The sequence below is a fragment of the Ctenocephalides felis genome, unplaced genomic scaffold, assembly GCF_003426905.1.
Source record: "Ctenocephalides felis isolate EL2017-DRISC unplaced genomic scaffold, ASM342690v1 CF-g0.4_SCAFFOLD_01886, whole genome shotgun sequence".
Lineage (NCBI taxonomy): Eukaryota > Metazoa > Arthropoda > Insecta > Siphonaptera > Pulicidae > Ctenocephalides > Ctenocephalides felis.
The window spans coordinates 75,418,199-75,434,652 of NW_020538040.1; the positions used below are offsets into that span (position 1 = coordinate 75,418,199).

At 28.7% G+C, this 16,454-nt stretch overlaps 3 protein-coding genes across 8 annotated transcripts in view; 2 read left to right on the plus strand and 1 right to left on the minus strand.

Annotated features, from left to right (window-relative positions):
- Positions 1 to 16,454, minus strand: part of LOC113374566 — a 220,891-nt gene that overhangs the window by 178,359 nt on the left and 26,078 nt on the right. The gene's annotated exons all lie outside the window — the stretch shown is intronic.
- LOC113375348 (phospholipid scramblase 1) lies at positions 1,821 to 14,038 on the plus strand. Its single transcript, XM_026615284.1, has 8 exons — positions 1,821 to 2,186; positions 4,341 to 4,382; positions 4,600 to 4,770; positions 6,468 to 6,685; positions 7,160 to 7,330; positions 11,772 to 11,921; positions 13,283 to 13,310; positions 14,025 to 14,038. The coding sequence occupies exons 1-8, from the start codon at positions 2,093 to 2,095 to the stop codon at positions 14,036 to 14,038; spliced, it is 888 nt and encodes a 295-aa protein (XP_026471069.1). The 5' UTR covers positions 1,821 to 2,092.
- LOC113375349 (armadillo repeat-containing protein 3) overlaps positions 14,210 to 16,454 on the plus strand; it is a 29,324-nt gene continuing 27,079 nt past the window's right edge. The window contains exons 1-2 of the mRNA XM_026615285.1: positions 14,210 to 14,377; positions 15,421 to 15,645. Coding sequence (XP_026471070.1) covers positions 14,210 to 14,377; positions 15,421 to 15,645 — 393 coding nt within the window. The remainder of the gene's footprint in view (positions 14,378 to 15,420; positions 15,646 to 16,454) is intronic.

Below are 16,454 nucleotides of genomic sequence, written 5' to 3' on the forward strand. Positions count from 1 at the left end.
TGATGTTCATAAACTACATATTTTCAGAGATTTTATATCCACAGGCACAAAATATTAAAAGTGCTCGATAATATAGCAAAATATAATTTTATAATTAGGGTAGGGCGAAGCACAACGATCCAATTTAGCTTTGAGTAATTATATTGTGAAATTCCAACCGATTGTAGAACAACAAAGAACGCATACCAAACAATCAATAATCTGAGTATGTTCATCAGTCAAATTCCTAGCTAATTCATCATTGTAGAAATGTGTTATTTGCTGCTTTTAAAAAATTTACCACCTGGTCCTTTTTACCCCATAGGGGGGTTGAATTGGAACGGCCATGGAGTAAAAAGATTCAATGTATTATATATATATATATAAATATATATATATATATATATATATATATATATATATATTAATATTTTTATCACTGTATATGTCTCAATCTATTTGGTGTTTCGTTAAAAAAATTCATCAGCAGAGTTGGAGAAACTATTTATTCAATTTATTGCTTCTAAAATTGCTTTTTTAACTTAATTAACTTCCAGTAGCAATTCACTAAAAACTATATTTTATAATAGGGTAGAGGGCCTTAACTTCCGATATCTCAAAAGCTAGTAAAGTTAAGAATTTTTCAACAGCAATATTTGAAAATAGAGGGAAAAAGATGTGTGTGATCAACTATCGCTTTAAATCAAGAAACTCCGCTATCGAGAAATAAACGGCAATGTTTGAAAATTTATAATATAAGTATTTTTCTTCGTTGTTTGTTTTTTAGGTTGGTTGTCGCACGAGTGATGTTGCACAACAGCTGTTGCTTAGTTTACGAGATCATAATATAATTTTTAAGTGTACGTTAATTAATTATTTTATAAGATGTATTGCTAATTTAAAGTTAGATTCAACCGTGTTTTATATAATTTTTATTAAAGCTTACACGTAGGTGGTGTAAAAAGACCAACTGAAACTTTACCCTGGCAAAGGTAAAAATAATAAAAAATGTCAATTAAAAAGGTAACTAGTGGTGTATGGCATTGTGCCTTAAAAAAATTGCTGAAACTTTCCGCACTAAAAATTATTTTTTTTTATAAAGATTATATTTTTTTTTAACTTTGAAAAAATTAGATTTTTGAGAAATTTTATATTTTTGAAAAAAAAAATGACTTTTTTGAAAAAAAAACTTTTGAAAACTTTTTGACATGAGATATGCCAAAGTGTTCAGAAACCTTCAAAACGTGAAGATATGCAAAAATTTTCATTTTCAATTTTTGGACGATTACAATAACATACCCTACGGGAAGTTAAAAAGTCAGAAATTCACTTGTTTATTTTGATGTTTTTATGATACAAAATAAAATGAGTTTAGAAAAAATTAAAATTGAATAATTTTAGCATTTCTCTTTAGCAATAGCAACGCCAGATTTTAATAATTTCGGTTGTATAGAAACGTAGGTGAATAAATAAAAATGAAAAAAATTATAAGAACGACGTATGTTTAATCAAAATGAATAGAATTTTGTAAATGAACTGTCAGTTTTATTTATTAAATTGAAACAATACATAATACAATATAGTTAATAATATGCAAGCAACAAGAACGGCGATGATTAAACACTCATATGCACTTATATACATACATATATACACAGATATAGTTATATATTAAATACGCACACACTCGTATACAAATTATCAACAAATTGTTAATTATGTGATGGCATCACTTGTTCAATATCAGCCTTATACCACAGTCATATCGAATGGCTCCTTCATTCTGTTTTATCGAAATATATGAGATAAAGTTTGTTATCGCACTTTGTATTGTGATATCATTGTTTAAAGAATGCGTCAACAACGAGTAATAATACGGATTTGAATGAAGAGTCTTTTACTAGAACAAGCGTATATCAAATTTACGAATCGGTGCAGGTTAAAAACTATTTTAATAATGATGCATGTTTAAAATATGCGTAATTATTTACTGCATGAGCTAGTTTAATAAAGACAAACTTTGAAACACGAGTGGCATAATAAAGTGAATTTTGATTAAATATTTCTAGCATATTGCGAATTGTTTTATTTGATAACAAATGTGAAAACAGTGATGTCGGACAGTGAAGGACATAACAATGAAGGTTTCGTCGCTGATGAAAGACTACGGTCTCATCCTGAGACACCAATGTCTCCAGCGGCGTTTGGTAAGAAACCGAAGCATAAACAACTTTTTTTAATACACAGATAATAGATAAGAAACGCGTTAAATGAAAACGATAAGTGCCGTTCACAAACACTTACAAAATGCAAGATACAGTCGCTTGTTGATCGTACATCTTTTTTAACAATAATTTTAATAAAGAAAGTGCAATTATAGTAGGTACTAATATATCATGTTCACCGTAAACATTAAGTAAATCAATAATTCTAATAAATCGATTTAGCAACTATTTCAAATTTTAACCCTTTCGCTACGGATGTGCTTCCCGCAGGAGTGTATCGCTGATGTACTGGAACAGCGTGCCGCTCAGTTGCATTACAGAAATTACAAAAAAAGCAGAATTTTCATTACTTTTACTCATAGTGCTAAATCTTAAAGCAAAAACAGAACATGTCGTTCAGGAAAGACATCAGTACACGCAGCAATTCATATGCATTGATCACATATGCAGCCATCTCAACACTTTGGAATGTCTACACATGTGTCTTTGACGAATATTCTTAGTTATTGCAAAAAAGGTCACTATTTATCTACTTGCTTTCAGCTGGTGCATTCACCTAAGCTTTACATTCTTGAACTAAGAAATAGGAAAATTGGGGGTATGTAGTGACCGTTACCTCTCATACAGAACAAAATTAAATAATTGGAAAAAATTACTTAAATTCTCACAAGAAATATCAATATGTTTACTCTCCGGTACTAAGGGGCGACTTAGTGTCCGGTGCTAAGGGACAGACATTTTCGTTCATTTGGTGGCACCTACTAAAATTGGTTAAAAGATCTAATAATATTCTACCACTTTACGGATAATAATCAAGTGGAACTTTTATCTTTGTATACCACTCAAATGTAATAAATATGCTAGAATTACTTCCATTGATATTTAGATGACGCCGTGATTTTGCGCCTAAAACAGAAAAGGGTTGCTCTTGCCGTGGCCGTGTGCGTCACAGGCGAGGCTTAGCACGTGATCCTGTATCTGTGTGCCCGCATGCCCTTTCACTTGTATTTTGAAATGAAAAGATTTATACTCGCTTGAATAATACGTGTTAAATAGAGTGTGATTTTTGGATTTTAGGGATCAAAATAAGATCCTTTGCTCCATTGGCCGATGGAGGTTGAATACAGGATACAGGTTGAATTGTGATAAACTATGTTTTGACCTATTTAGAGCGACCCAATCGCATCTAAATACTATCAATCAAACTTTGGTATCAAAAAATATGATTTTAAACAGCATCTAAATGTATGACCGACTCCCACTAACATTCGAAGGCCGATACACCCATGTCCTTAGTTGATACCCTGGGGCCTCCCCTGAGAGACCCATCATACAAAAATGGCAAATAATCATCATTTTATCACTATAATAACAAAAATCAGCAAAAAAATTTATTTTTAGAACTTATTATTTAGGTATTAATTCATACACACAAAAAACGCTATCGAAACTATCTAACTAAAAAACTATCGATTTTTTTTAGTTTCATTTTTTTCCAATGCATTTTGTCTCTGCGTTTCTTTGCTAGCTAGTATTTCCAAACGAGTAATACCGGAAAATGTAGAGGCCGTTATGGTGACGACATCAGAGACCCGTGCGAAATCTTCCAGACTTGAAACCAAAAAAGTCTTCAAGCAATAATTTATAACTTCCTTTCTATTTTTTTTTTGTTTCAATAAGATAAATTTTTCAGAGGTATGGTTTCTTAAGCAAAGTATCTTAATTTGATCCCCAAATTTCGAAAATCATAGGTGCTTAAAAGACTTAAATCGACCCGCCTTATATATATATATATGTATATATATATATATATATATGTATATATATATATATATATATATACATATCCAGTTTATATTTTATCCAGCATATGAATTTTGTCCATATATAAAAAATAGGTTGCAAAATTTCTTTAATCATTACCCTAAAATATTTTTGTCTAAGTTGATATTATCCCATAACACCCATACACGTTGAGCTTACACCCATACACGGACAACTAATAAAATTCAAAAATATGAAAATTCAAAATAAATTGTAGAATGATTGCAGCATAAAATTATGTTTGTCTAACAAATAAAACAAATGTTCTCTATCAATACTTTTGTTAAGTATGATCGTTGGTTTTCTTTTCAGTCTATCCCGAAACACCAATCTTAAGACAACCACCTGTTGCTGGTAAGTACATATATTTGTTTATAAATTCATCATACTAAAAATATACAGTAAGAAGTCACACTTAACAACCCTAAATAAAATCTATCATTAGCCGTAACGCACAATTTTCGGAAATTTTGCTCTTGAAGTTTAGCAAATTGTTTAGAAAATCAAATGTATTATATCTGTAAATGAACGTAAGTTATATGAAAAATATAATGATAAAAGTGTCTTTCAGTTTTACAAACAAGATCTGAGCAAAGTGTTGCCGGTGTTCGCAGGCCAATACCAGTGTCTACGATATCATGGCGATCGACACAGGCGGGACAAGCAAATCCGCTTTCAGGATTAGACTTTCTGCATGGGGTTGACCAAGTACATATACAACAAACTGTTGAATTACATGATAGTAAGATCATTTATATCACTATTCAAATTTACCATGAAAGTAATAATCGAAGAAATTGATTACAAAATAATTTTATTTGTCCAACTTTTTTGTTTTAATTTTATACTATTATTTTTAAAATTTTTGAAAATTTTTCCATGTTATTTCCATACAAAACTTTGATTGAATTGCGCTCTATCTAAACGTTAATATTAAGAGCTAAAACTTTCAGAGAATTGTTTTTTATCTATATGGAACCATTTGAGCCCCTGGGAGCAAGAAAATTCGAAAATGATCATTTTAAGGACCACCCTAATATATATATATATATATATATATATATATATATTATATGTGTGTGTGATTAAATTCTTAGCGGCGTAAAATTCTACGTCATCAGTGGATATGAATTTTTTTTTAAGAAAACTAGCACATAATAATAATAATGCAATGTAACTAGTAATTATAAATTGCAACATAGCACTATTTATCAGTAGTCACTATTTTATAAAGTAATTTCTTGAAACGTAGAGAAATGCAGGCGCCCTAGGCCACTTAGTTAACAGGATGCTAAAATGTGTGAAGAAACAAAATCATTTTACGTTTCAATTTGTAATTATACACTAGCTACTTTGCATTATCATTATTATGTGTTAAGGCCTATTCACACGACGCTTGCTTCATTACTTTTTTGATCTGCTGGCTAGTATGCTGGTTATCAAGTAGGCGGCAAAATAACGTCGTATCGATCTCCATTTGTTTCCAGCAAGCGAAATTTTAATATTAGAACGTGCGCTATTTTTGAGGATGGACCATTATCGTAGTGTAATGTCTATGAGATGAATTCGTTTGTTCAAACCAATAGGAAAGCAGTATTTTGTCATGTGATATATAATATTTGATAATCTAGCAAGCTAAAACAAATCTTACTATCATGAAATCTAGCGCGACCAAATCAAGCATGCTATCCAGCCCAGAAAACAAGGGTCGCGTGACATGGCTTTGGTTTTCTTCTAAAAATTTTATACCACATCTCCTACCGCAAATCCCTAGTTCACAATAATCATTATCGAATCATCTTTCAACCCGTTTTTAGTCAGTGAAAGTTTTTAACTTAATTTTAATTAAATTTTTCTTGAGCTTAAGGCGAGCCTAAATTTTACTTTTTTTTCATAAAACAAATTATTATTAAACTAAGATTTTCCGGTTTGCATAGAGAGCAATTTTAGCAAAAAATGTTTTTGAGTTTTTGAGAGTGAACTAGGTACCATACAAATCTATTGCAATGTGTATTTTTTATACTAAAAACTTTTTAGGAATATTTCTGAGGCTGATTTGTAACTTTAAAATATCTATAAACATATGCAAATAAATGAATACATAAATTTGCAATGTTTCGAAATGTGATTGAAGTACTTATATTTATATTCATTTAACCCCTTAACTTACGATTTAGATTCGAAAATGTCGGGCCAAAGTTGTTCAAGCTGGCGCGGCGTTTGTGACTATTTTCCCTCATAGCGTACGCTTTATTACAAAAGTAAAAATAATTTTGTGTTTGCTAGTTTCGTATGAATAAATATTTTGTAATACTTGCGTTTATCATACGCGGGCTATGCCCGTAATATTCACTTTTGGCCTAGCAATCGCACGCGGGCTCGGCTCGTCATTTTAAGTTAAGGAGTTAATATTCTCATTTCAATTTCTTTCAATTTTAGTGATGTCTAAAGTAGAATCGGAGAATCGGTATACTGTGAAAATACCTTTGGGCGAAACATTATACGTGGCTTGCGAAACCTCGAAATCATCTCACAGGATGTTGTGGGGATCGGGTCGCCCTTTCTCGATGAGGTTGTTGGATCAGTCACAACAGGAAGCTTTTTCGTTCCAACGAAGACTTGCATGCAATATGCTTTGTTGTGGTTTCAGATCAGAGGTTCAGTAAATTAATCATTCAAATTAGATCTTGCTTAAAGTGCAGTACAAACCATAATCAAAATTAGTACGTTAAATAATCTTAGCATCGACATAAATCTCAATTCTTATTTAAGGAATGAGCTTGAAAATTTTGAATCGGTTTAAAACTTTTAAAAATAGATGCATCACAATAATGTATTATTAATTAAAATTAAATATTATTGCTATCTACAATTGTTTTCTGTTTTTTAAGCCAATAAATACTTAAAAGAAATAGCTCTTTATTCAAAGCATCAAATAAATGAGCTCAAGTAATATCAAAAATGATTTGCACAATGAATTGAAAAACTTGGTACAAATTTATATATTAGGCTTATAGATCTAGGGCCTGAGATAATTACAGAATGCAATTCCAAAAACCGTTTTCTATAAAAACTAAAAATATCATTAATTTAAATACTCGTGAGTTATAACATTGAATCTAAAATTACAGGAACTTGAAGTTTGGGCACCCCCTGGCGATTATTTAGGAAGTATCACTCGGGAATTTACAATGTTTGAACCTTTGTTCCGCATTTGCGACGCATCAGGAGACGTCTTATTCTGGATCGTAGGCCCAAATATGGGAATATTTTGTACCAAACACAGTGATGCCGAATTTAGTGTAAGTTGTTGGAGAACTCTTTTATAATTATTATATATTTCTTAGACTTAAATGATATTTAATGTCAAGATTTGCAGCCTCTAAAAATGATTAAGTGTTTAGTTTTTTATTTATTGCATTGATTTGTTTGAAAAAAAATACATAGGATTTAATCTTACTTTTTCACCCACGTGAGCTTTGTCATCTTATTTTCTAAGTACACTAGCAAAGCTTTGTAAAAAAAGAGCCAACTAATCCTACGAAACGATTTTTGTTTGATATAAGTAAACTTTCAGAATATTCAATATTGTCGATATGTTTTACTTTTTGCTATAGAAAACTTACCTAATGTATATATATATATATATATATATATATATATATATATATATATATATATATATGTTACGGTAAATGTGCTCTCTCGGTGAATGTGCACATTCACCGGTAAATGTGCACATTCCCCAAAACGCTAGGTGAATGTGGCGTGTTCTCAAGCAATCAAATTAAAACAATGGTGTACGTGCGTACTTGGATTGGTCTTATGAACATCTCGCGTATTTGACGCATGCGCAATAAAGACTATGCGCGAAATACGTCAAGCATGTTACAAATTTTGTACCAAAATGGTGTTATGGTGATAAATGATTAATAACCCTAGACAATATACTAATTAATTAATAACATTCTGTTGAAGATTTGTTCATTTTGATCAAGATATATAATAGTAGTTGAATAGTAAAGTAGTGAATCGTGAATAGTGATAACTGAATAGTTAATAGTAAATAGTGAATAGATCTTAGCAAATAGGGAATCATAATTAGTAAATAGTGAATTAAGAATAGTTAAATAGGTAATAGTTAATGGTTAAATAGTTAATAGAGTTAATTAAATAGAATAGCTCATAGAATAGGGAATAAATAAAGGGGAAATGATCAATAGAAGAAAGAATGAGGAATAGGCAGATGACGAAAAGAAAATAGAGAAGAGAAAGAAAGAGAGAAAGAAAAGAGAAAGAGAAAGAGAAAGAGAAAGAGAAAGAGAAAGAGAGAGAAAGAGAAAGAGAAAGAGAAAGAGAAAGAGAAAGAGAAAGAGAAAGAGAAAGAGAAAGAGAAAGAGAAAGAGAAAGATAAAGAGAAAGAGAAAGAGAAAGAGAAAGAGAAAGAGAAAGAGAAAGAGAAAGAGAAAGAGAAAGATAAATAGAAAGAGAAAGAGAAAGAGAAAGAGAAGAGAAAGAGAAGATAGAAATAGAAAGAAAGAGAAAGAAAAGATAAAGAAATAGAAAGAGAAATATAAATAGAAATATAAATATAAAGATAAATAAATAGAAATATAAATATAAATCTAAATAAATATAAATATAAATCTAAATATAAATATAAATAATATAAATAAAATATAATAAAATATAAATATAAATATAAATATAAATATAAATATAAATATAAATATAAATATAAATATAAATATAAATATATGAATTAGTATTTCACCCGAACGTGCGCACGCGCGCGATTTGAACTCACATTCGCCAAATGAGCCGGTAAATGTGCACATTCACCGGTGAATGTGCACATTCACCGAAATATGCACATTTACCGTAACATATATATATATATATATATATATACATATATATATATAAAATGCTAGGAGAATGCAACGCTGATGACATCATAAAGAAAAGCAGAAATAACAACTTTACCGCGCGTAGAAAAATCACCGACTTGCTTTTCTTTTACAAGATAGTAAACGGCTTTATTGAATCACCAGAACTCTTAGAAAAAATACAATTTGTCACTCCTAGGCCAGGACTTCGATCCAACAGATTAATCTATACAGCAAAATCCTCAAAAAAGTACGTGCATAATAGCCCTTTAATTAAATAGACTAGCCAAAGAAGTCAATGAGTATTGCGGCAGATTGAACTTTTTCGATATGCGTCAACAAAGTTTTGAGGCTACATATAGAAAAAACTTAAACACCACAATATTTTCAATGCAATTAGTTATTTCACCAAAGTCATATTATTTAACCAAAGTATTATTTTATGTTACTTAATTATCATAGTTTTTTATAAAGTTTACGTGTATGTATTTATGTACTTATTGAATGTGCATATAGGCGTATGTATGTATATGTATGCGTATTATATGAGTATATCTGTATATATGTATGTATATCTATATGTGTGTACATATAGATATAAATATACAAATTTTGAATTAGCGAACAATATTATAAAACTGTATAAAGCCGGTTGGCGTATAAATAAATAAATAAATAAATAAATATATATATATATATATATATATGTATATATATATATATATATATATATATATATATATATATATATTAGGGCGAGTCGATTTGTATGGGTCAAAAAGAGTCGCTAAGGCAAATATGATTTTTGGATACTAGGGTTCAAAACAAGATACTTTGCTGAAAAAACCATACTGCTAAAATGAATTCTGATGTCCCGTGCATTGACCCAAAAATAAGGGATAAAATTTGAAAAATTTTATTTTGACCCATTTAGAGTGGCCCAATCGCGTCCATATGTATGACCGACCCCCACTAATTTTGGAAGGTTGATCCACCCATGCCCGTGGTTCACACCCTGGGACCCTCCTGAAAAGTTTTTCAAAATTTAACTCTTACCTTTGAGTCAATAAACTGGACATCAGAATTCATTTTAGAAGTATTGTTTCTACAGCAAAGAATCTAAGTTGTTCTTGCGTGTCCATCCATTAATTGAAAATATTTTATTGAAGTAAAATGTTTTATTGTCCAACGTTTCGGGTCCTGATTTGACCCATCTTCAATGATGTAGCATTAAAGGATTACAGAGTTACAAGTTAAAAATGCAATAAAAATACAAAGATACAAATAAAAAATTTATGAATTAACTTAATAAATCTAAACAATATGGTAAAAAAAATATTATAAGACTGAAATATATTGTATATAAAGGTAAGATACAACTACAATAATAGAAAAATATGCAATAACTCACCATACAAATAATTTGAAGAAAAGACAAAAAACACGGAAAATATAATGCACCAATTACTATACAATTTCCAAAGCACGAATTTTAAACACTATTAAATTAAAATAAATAGTGAATTAAAATAAAATAAAGAAAAAAGTTTTTTTTAAAAATGTCTTCTCATCGAGACATGTTATATGTTTGGAAAAAAAATTAATAGTGAATTGTGTTTCTATGTAAAGATAAGGACACTCGAAGAGCTGTTTCGTTATTGGTTGAAAGACTGAGATAGAAAAGTTTTAGTGGCGCTTTGGCCGGCGGAAAAATTAGGAAGTAAGGATATGGAAAATATAGCTTTTGCATGTAAGCTGTAATCAGTATGCAAACATTTTTTGTATGAGAATTAACATAAGAGAGTTTATAAACTATGAAAAAATATACGAAGAAGAGGATAGTATATACATATATGTATACACGGACAAAAGAATATGTATATAGAAGAGAATAGAATATACATATATGTATACACGCACAAAAGTATATGTATATATATATATATATATATATTTATTTATTTATTTATATGTACACAAAAGAAAGTATTAAGATGTACTCGCATATTGTAAAACTTATTTGAAGCATCCCGGTAAATAATGCACAGAGTAGCTGAATCGAATCGTTTATTAACGACAGGTAGTAATTATATGTAAATGCTCTCAGCAAACTTTCTGCGTAACGTGTTTGCTTCTCGATGGACAATTTTTTTTTTATTCTGTTTATTGAATTACAATCTGTCTTTACAAAAAGTAAGACATTCAGTAATTTTGATGATATATGAAATATTAAACATTAGATCTAAAGGGTTACCCAGTAGTAAGCCTAATCTATGAGGTAAATGAGTATAAATTGTGAATTTATAGAAATAAAAAAGACATAACTAAGCACAATAGAAATAAATAAAAATATAAATAAACAACTAAATTGTAAAGTACTGCTAATTAGAATGAATATATTATATATTATGTGGAGGTCAATGTGTCGGATCCGTCGAGGGGGCGTTTTCTTTTCAGCCGTTTGATGCCGTGCGACTTCAATAAATTCTTGGCCAGAATATTAGGATGGTTTTGTACTCTTATATTTTTGACTAATTAATTTAATTTCTTCATTAATGGTGTTTATGTTTAGGTCTTGATAGACTAGTTTGGTGTGTATTTGGGGGCGTTTAGTATTTGTTTCAAAAATTTGTTTTGAAATTAACTAAAGATGGATCAAATCAGGACCCGAAACGTTTGACAATAAAACATTTTACTTCATTAAAATAGTTTTAATTAATAGATGGACGCCCAAAAACAACTTTATTATATATATATATATATATATATATATATATATATATTTTCTACATATATATATATATATGTAGAAAACACAATTCAACTTTATTTACTTTAATTTTTAATTAAACAGATTTTGTCGGCAGATCGTACTACACCACGGGGCAGCATTCGGCACATGTGGGATCATCATGTCACTAGTTATAATTTGATAACTTTTTTCCCATCGCAATATACAGATTGTCGAACCAAGGCACTTATACTAGGCGCTGCATTTCTTTTGGTAGGTGTTTAACAAAAATTATATAGATCATTTAAACAACGATATAATTTTATTAATCTAAATTTCAAAAGAACGAATAATCACTCAAATTTCAATCTTTACTTCAAAGATTTTAAATGTGTTCAGTTTTGATTCGATGATAATAAACAACACGGCTACACCTGTCAATGTTAAAATTTATCATATATTATTCAAGAAAAAGAAATATATCCAGATTATAACTTTTTGTAGATTGAATTAACCCTCCGTCGGTCGGATATTTTTTCACCTTCGAACGGTCGGAAAGGTCTGGCTGGACCACCATTCATTTTACATGCATTTATATGGGATAAATGAGTTTTTCGTGTCTTATGTATTAACGATTATATAAAAAATCAAGAAATATAAAAAAATCGTTGCTTTTTTGTTAATTTTTCTGTTTTAAATCAATAAAAAACAATATTTATTCTTTTTCGGCGCCTTTGAAATGAATGTGTGCATTACTCATCCGATTTTCAGTGTTTGCGATTACCAATAAGTTTGGTAGGTTTTCAAGGAACTCTCGTCATGAAAATACTAACATTCATGTTACAACACATAGCAAAGAATATATACAACGCAGTTTGAATAGAAAATACCACGAAAAAAGACAAAATACTGGTTTACATATATCAAAAAGCGTATATTTCATACAAAATGTATGGGTGGTCTGGACAGACCTTTCCGACCGTTCGAAGTATAAAAAAGTTAATATCCTTATAATTATCCTTCTGTACATTTTTTCGTCCTGATTTTTTCATTGATCGACAGCTAATGAAATTTTAGGAAAAGTCAAGAAATTTCAAGTCGATAGGATTACTTGAAGTATTTTTTTTTTAATTGAAGTCGAAAAAAGTCTGGCCAGACCACGCCGACCGACGGAGGGTTAAAAGTTTTCAAGCATACTAAACTATGCAAGTTAATTGTACATTTAAATAAAAAGATAAAGTAAAAACATTTCTCGCTTTCTTAAGAAATCAGTAATTATTGTTAGTATTCTTATAAACTAAATTAATATGATTTAGAGTGAAATTAATTGTTCCATCTGATATATTTCATTAATTTATTTTATGATTTTATCAATGTTTCCAATGCAATGCTTTAAAAAAATAGCATTTAACCACTGTCTCCTGTTGCATTCAAATTTGTTTTAATAGTCAGTAATCTCATTTATAATAAAACCCCCTCAAATCAAAACGAAAATTACATTGATGTAACATAAACTTGAAGGCAATTATTTCAACATTTGATAGTATACTATAAATTAATTGGTAAATCGATAGTTCGGAAAATATTAATAAATGTGTATTCCACTTTAGATAATTCTAATTTATTTATTTCAGGAATATATTTATTTTGAAAAATCAAAAAGTAGTGGATTTTGCTGAAAATAATAGGAGATAAGTTAAAAAAAATATCAGCATGTCTCAAACTGATATGTATGGAATAATAAACCATATTATGCAGTAAGAAGAATGATTACGCTGAACTTGCAATGGTGTTAAATGATTTGTATATATATATATATATTATTTTAAATTTAAATACATAATTGAATTATAGTAACTTGTAAGTTATCGTACCTAAATTTGTAATTTATATTATATTGACGTAATACAAGAATAAATGATTAACAATGATCTCTGAGAAATTATCTATGATAAATAATTATAGATATTTATAAATATGCTAAAGCAAAGCACAGCTTTCCATTGAAATATATTTAACTATTTAATAAATTTTTCCATGAATTTCTAAATATATTATGTAAAAAACATTGTAGATAAATCAAATTACATAATTTACATAGTTAAATTTAATGCGTTAATTAAATTATGTATTATTGCCTTACATGTATGATATATAACATATTATTTAAATTGATATTTGTCTAAATATATATACTGAAGTTCAGCGCATTTTTTTTTCAGTGTGAATGTTCCTAAATTGTTATTAAAGTTATAATTTACATAAATTTTTATAATATTTATATAGCAATGACATAGCATAAATAAATAAGATAAAAAAAATTGAATCGAATTAATTATATGCTGGGTTTTATTATCGTATTTTGATTAAATTTAGCTAAGCCTTATTAATTGTAAAGTTAAAACAAAATTGATTAGAAATGTCAAATACATTGACACTTCAAATGTTTGGGTTTGTTTCTTAGTAGGCTGTATTAGTAAATCAAAAACAAAATCATAAATTCTAAAACAAATTATTCATTTTGACTTTTTTTATTAAGATTTTATAAAAAATATTTTAAAATGACTGAAAGTTCCAGTAAAACTAAGAGTAAATTAATTAGTAAAGAGCGAGTAGATCGGAATTCGGAAGAAGTTATAAACCAATACGATCCAATAGCTATTTTAGCTGAAAACTGTAGAACCGTAATTTTGATGTTAGATTCCCCTGAGGAAAAAATAGTGTTGCAGGTACAACCAGCTATTAGTTTTATAATAATTGCATAGTCAAGGCTTAAATAATTTTCCAACATTAAAATACAATTCATGGTGAATGTTTTCTACTATTAAAAAATATAGCATGTGACATTTAAAATTTTATGAATCTTATTTGATTCGTTTTAGATTTTCGAAATTGTTTAGATCCGTTTACATGGTTTATAATTTTAATAATATTACACATTTTAAAAAAATCTCAATCAATTTATGTTTTGAGCCCGTTCGCATCCCATTTTATGAATTTATATAAAAATAAAAAAAAACAATGTACAATGTGATTCATGTAAGTTTAATGGGCTATATTATTATTACTATTAATAAATGATAAATCACTGTAAACTGGCTTATATATCCGCAACACCTGTTAATATAAATATGTTTCAAAATATTAATTAATAATTCAAATATTAATTGAACGAAGTCAAGCAAACGTTCTAATCTATAGAGACAATAAGCCATAAAATAAGCAGTTTTAATACAATTATGATCAGCACAAACAATAATGTAAATATAATACAATAATATTTATAATAATAATAAGATCTAATAAATGTTTAGTCTTATTGAATACAATTGCGACTAATTTGAATAAAGTAATTAAAATATAACTAGTTGGCGCAATAAATAAAATAAAGGAATCTATCCGAAAGGAGAGAGAGAGAGATTACACCACAGGGCCAGAGTCGACTATTTTTATTTGTAAATAAATTTTTATCTAATAATGAAAATCTAAATGTATGAATTGCATCGCCATAAATTAAATATAGTTATAAATAAAATAAATAGGCATAGATAAGTTAATGACTTGAAATAAAAATTACTAAAAATATCATAAACAATGCGCTATATTAACCAAATAAAGTGTACCAATAATTTGCAGTGCGAATCAAAGTTAGTATTATGCCGATGACACTACATATTCAGGCTATCAATCATAACATTTGAATAAATTTAATCATTTTGTGAAATACTGCCTAGTATAGTTTAAATGAAAATTATTGCTTTTCATATTTCAGGCTATATGTTCTATAGACAAACACGCAATGAAGGGTGAACAAGCATGCCATATGCTTTTGAGAAATTATGTGCTCCAACCTCTACCGCCATTACTCGTTCATGACAACATTTGTATTAAAAGATTTAGCATAAAGTTAATGCAGCAGCTATCTAAAATCGAACATGTTAAAGAAAATCTTCTAAATTTCACCGATACGAAATTCTATCACAATGAGTACAATTCGGTTGGTATATTTTAAATGCATTTATCATCATGATATATTACTTAAATAATGCATCATTAGAATCAATACATATACTATATTAGCTATTTCTTTAATTGTTAAACCATTTTTTTTATAATTTAATATGTAGGAAAAGTATGAACAAAATGGCATGGTGTTTTGTTTTTTTTCTGATATTTACTTATTTAATGACATTATAACCAGTCTCAATTATTTTTACTGACATTTGGTTCACTGACTACCAGTAACGTAGTCTTTTAATTTACTAAAAACAAGAATAACATATTCATTAAAGAAAAATGGTACCAATTACAATAACCACTTTGTCCATATAGTACGTACAAAATGACACGTAGAGAAAGGGCACACAAAGTTCATAAATAAATTGTTTGGTCCTCTTTGGGTCATTAGCACATAAAGCATTAGCCCAAAGGTAACAAATCAGCGCAACCAACTTTCATCAGACACAAAACGGGATAATAGGTCTTTGCAAGTTTCTTCTTCAGAAGTAGTTAGAATAGAATTGAAGTTAGAAGGCAATCACCACCAGTTTTCTTTTCTCTTGGCTTCAAATGATCTACCCTGTAGTGCTTGAAAAAAAAACTATGTTTTTCATTGAATAAGTATGTCATTTTGCCCAAAAGTTAAAAATTGATCGAAATTACTAGTGCTTGCGTAAGTTCTTTGATTTTAATAGAAATAATTACAATTAAGAATGAATAAGTCCCAAAAAAATAAAACAAAACCACCTTCAAAATGAACTTTTGAAATCGCGATACACGTTTGAACAGATTATTGCGACAAGTCTG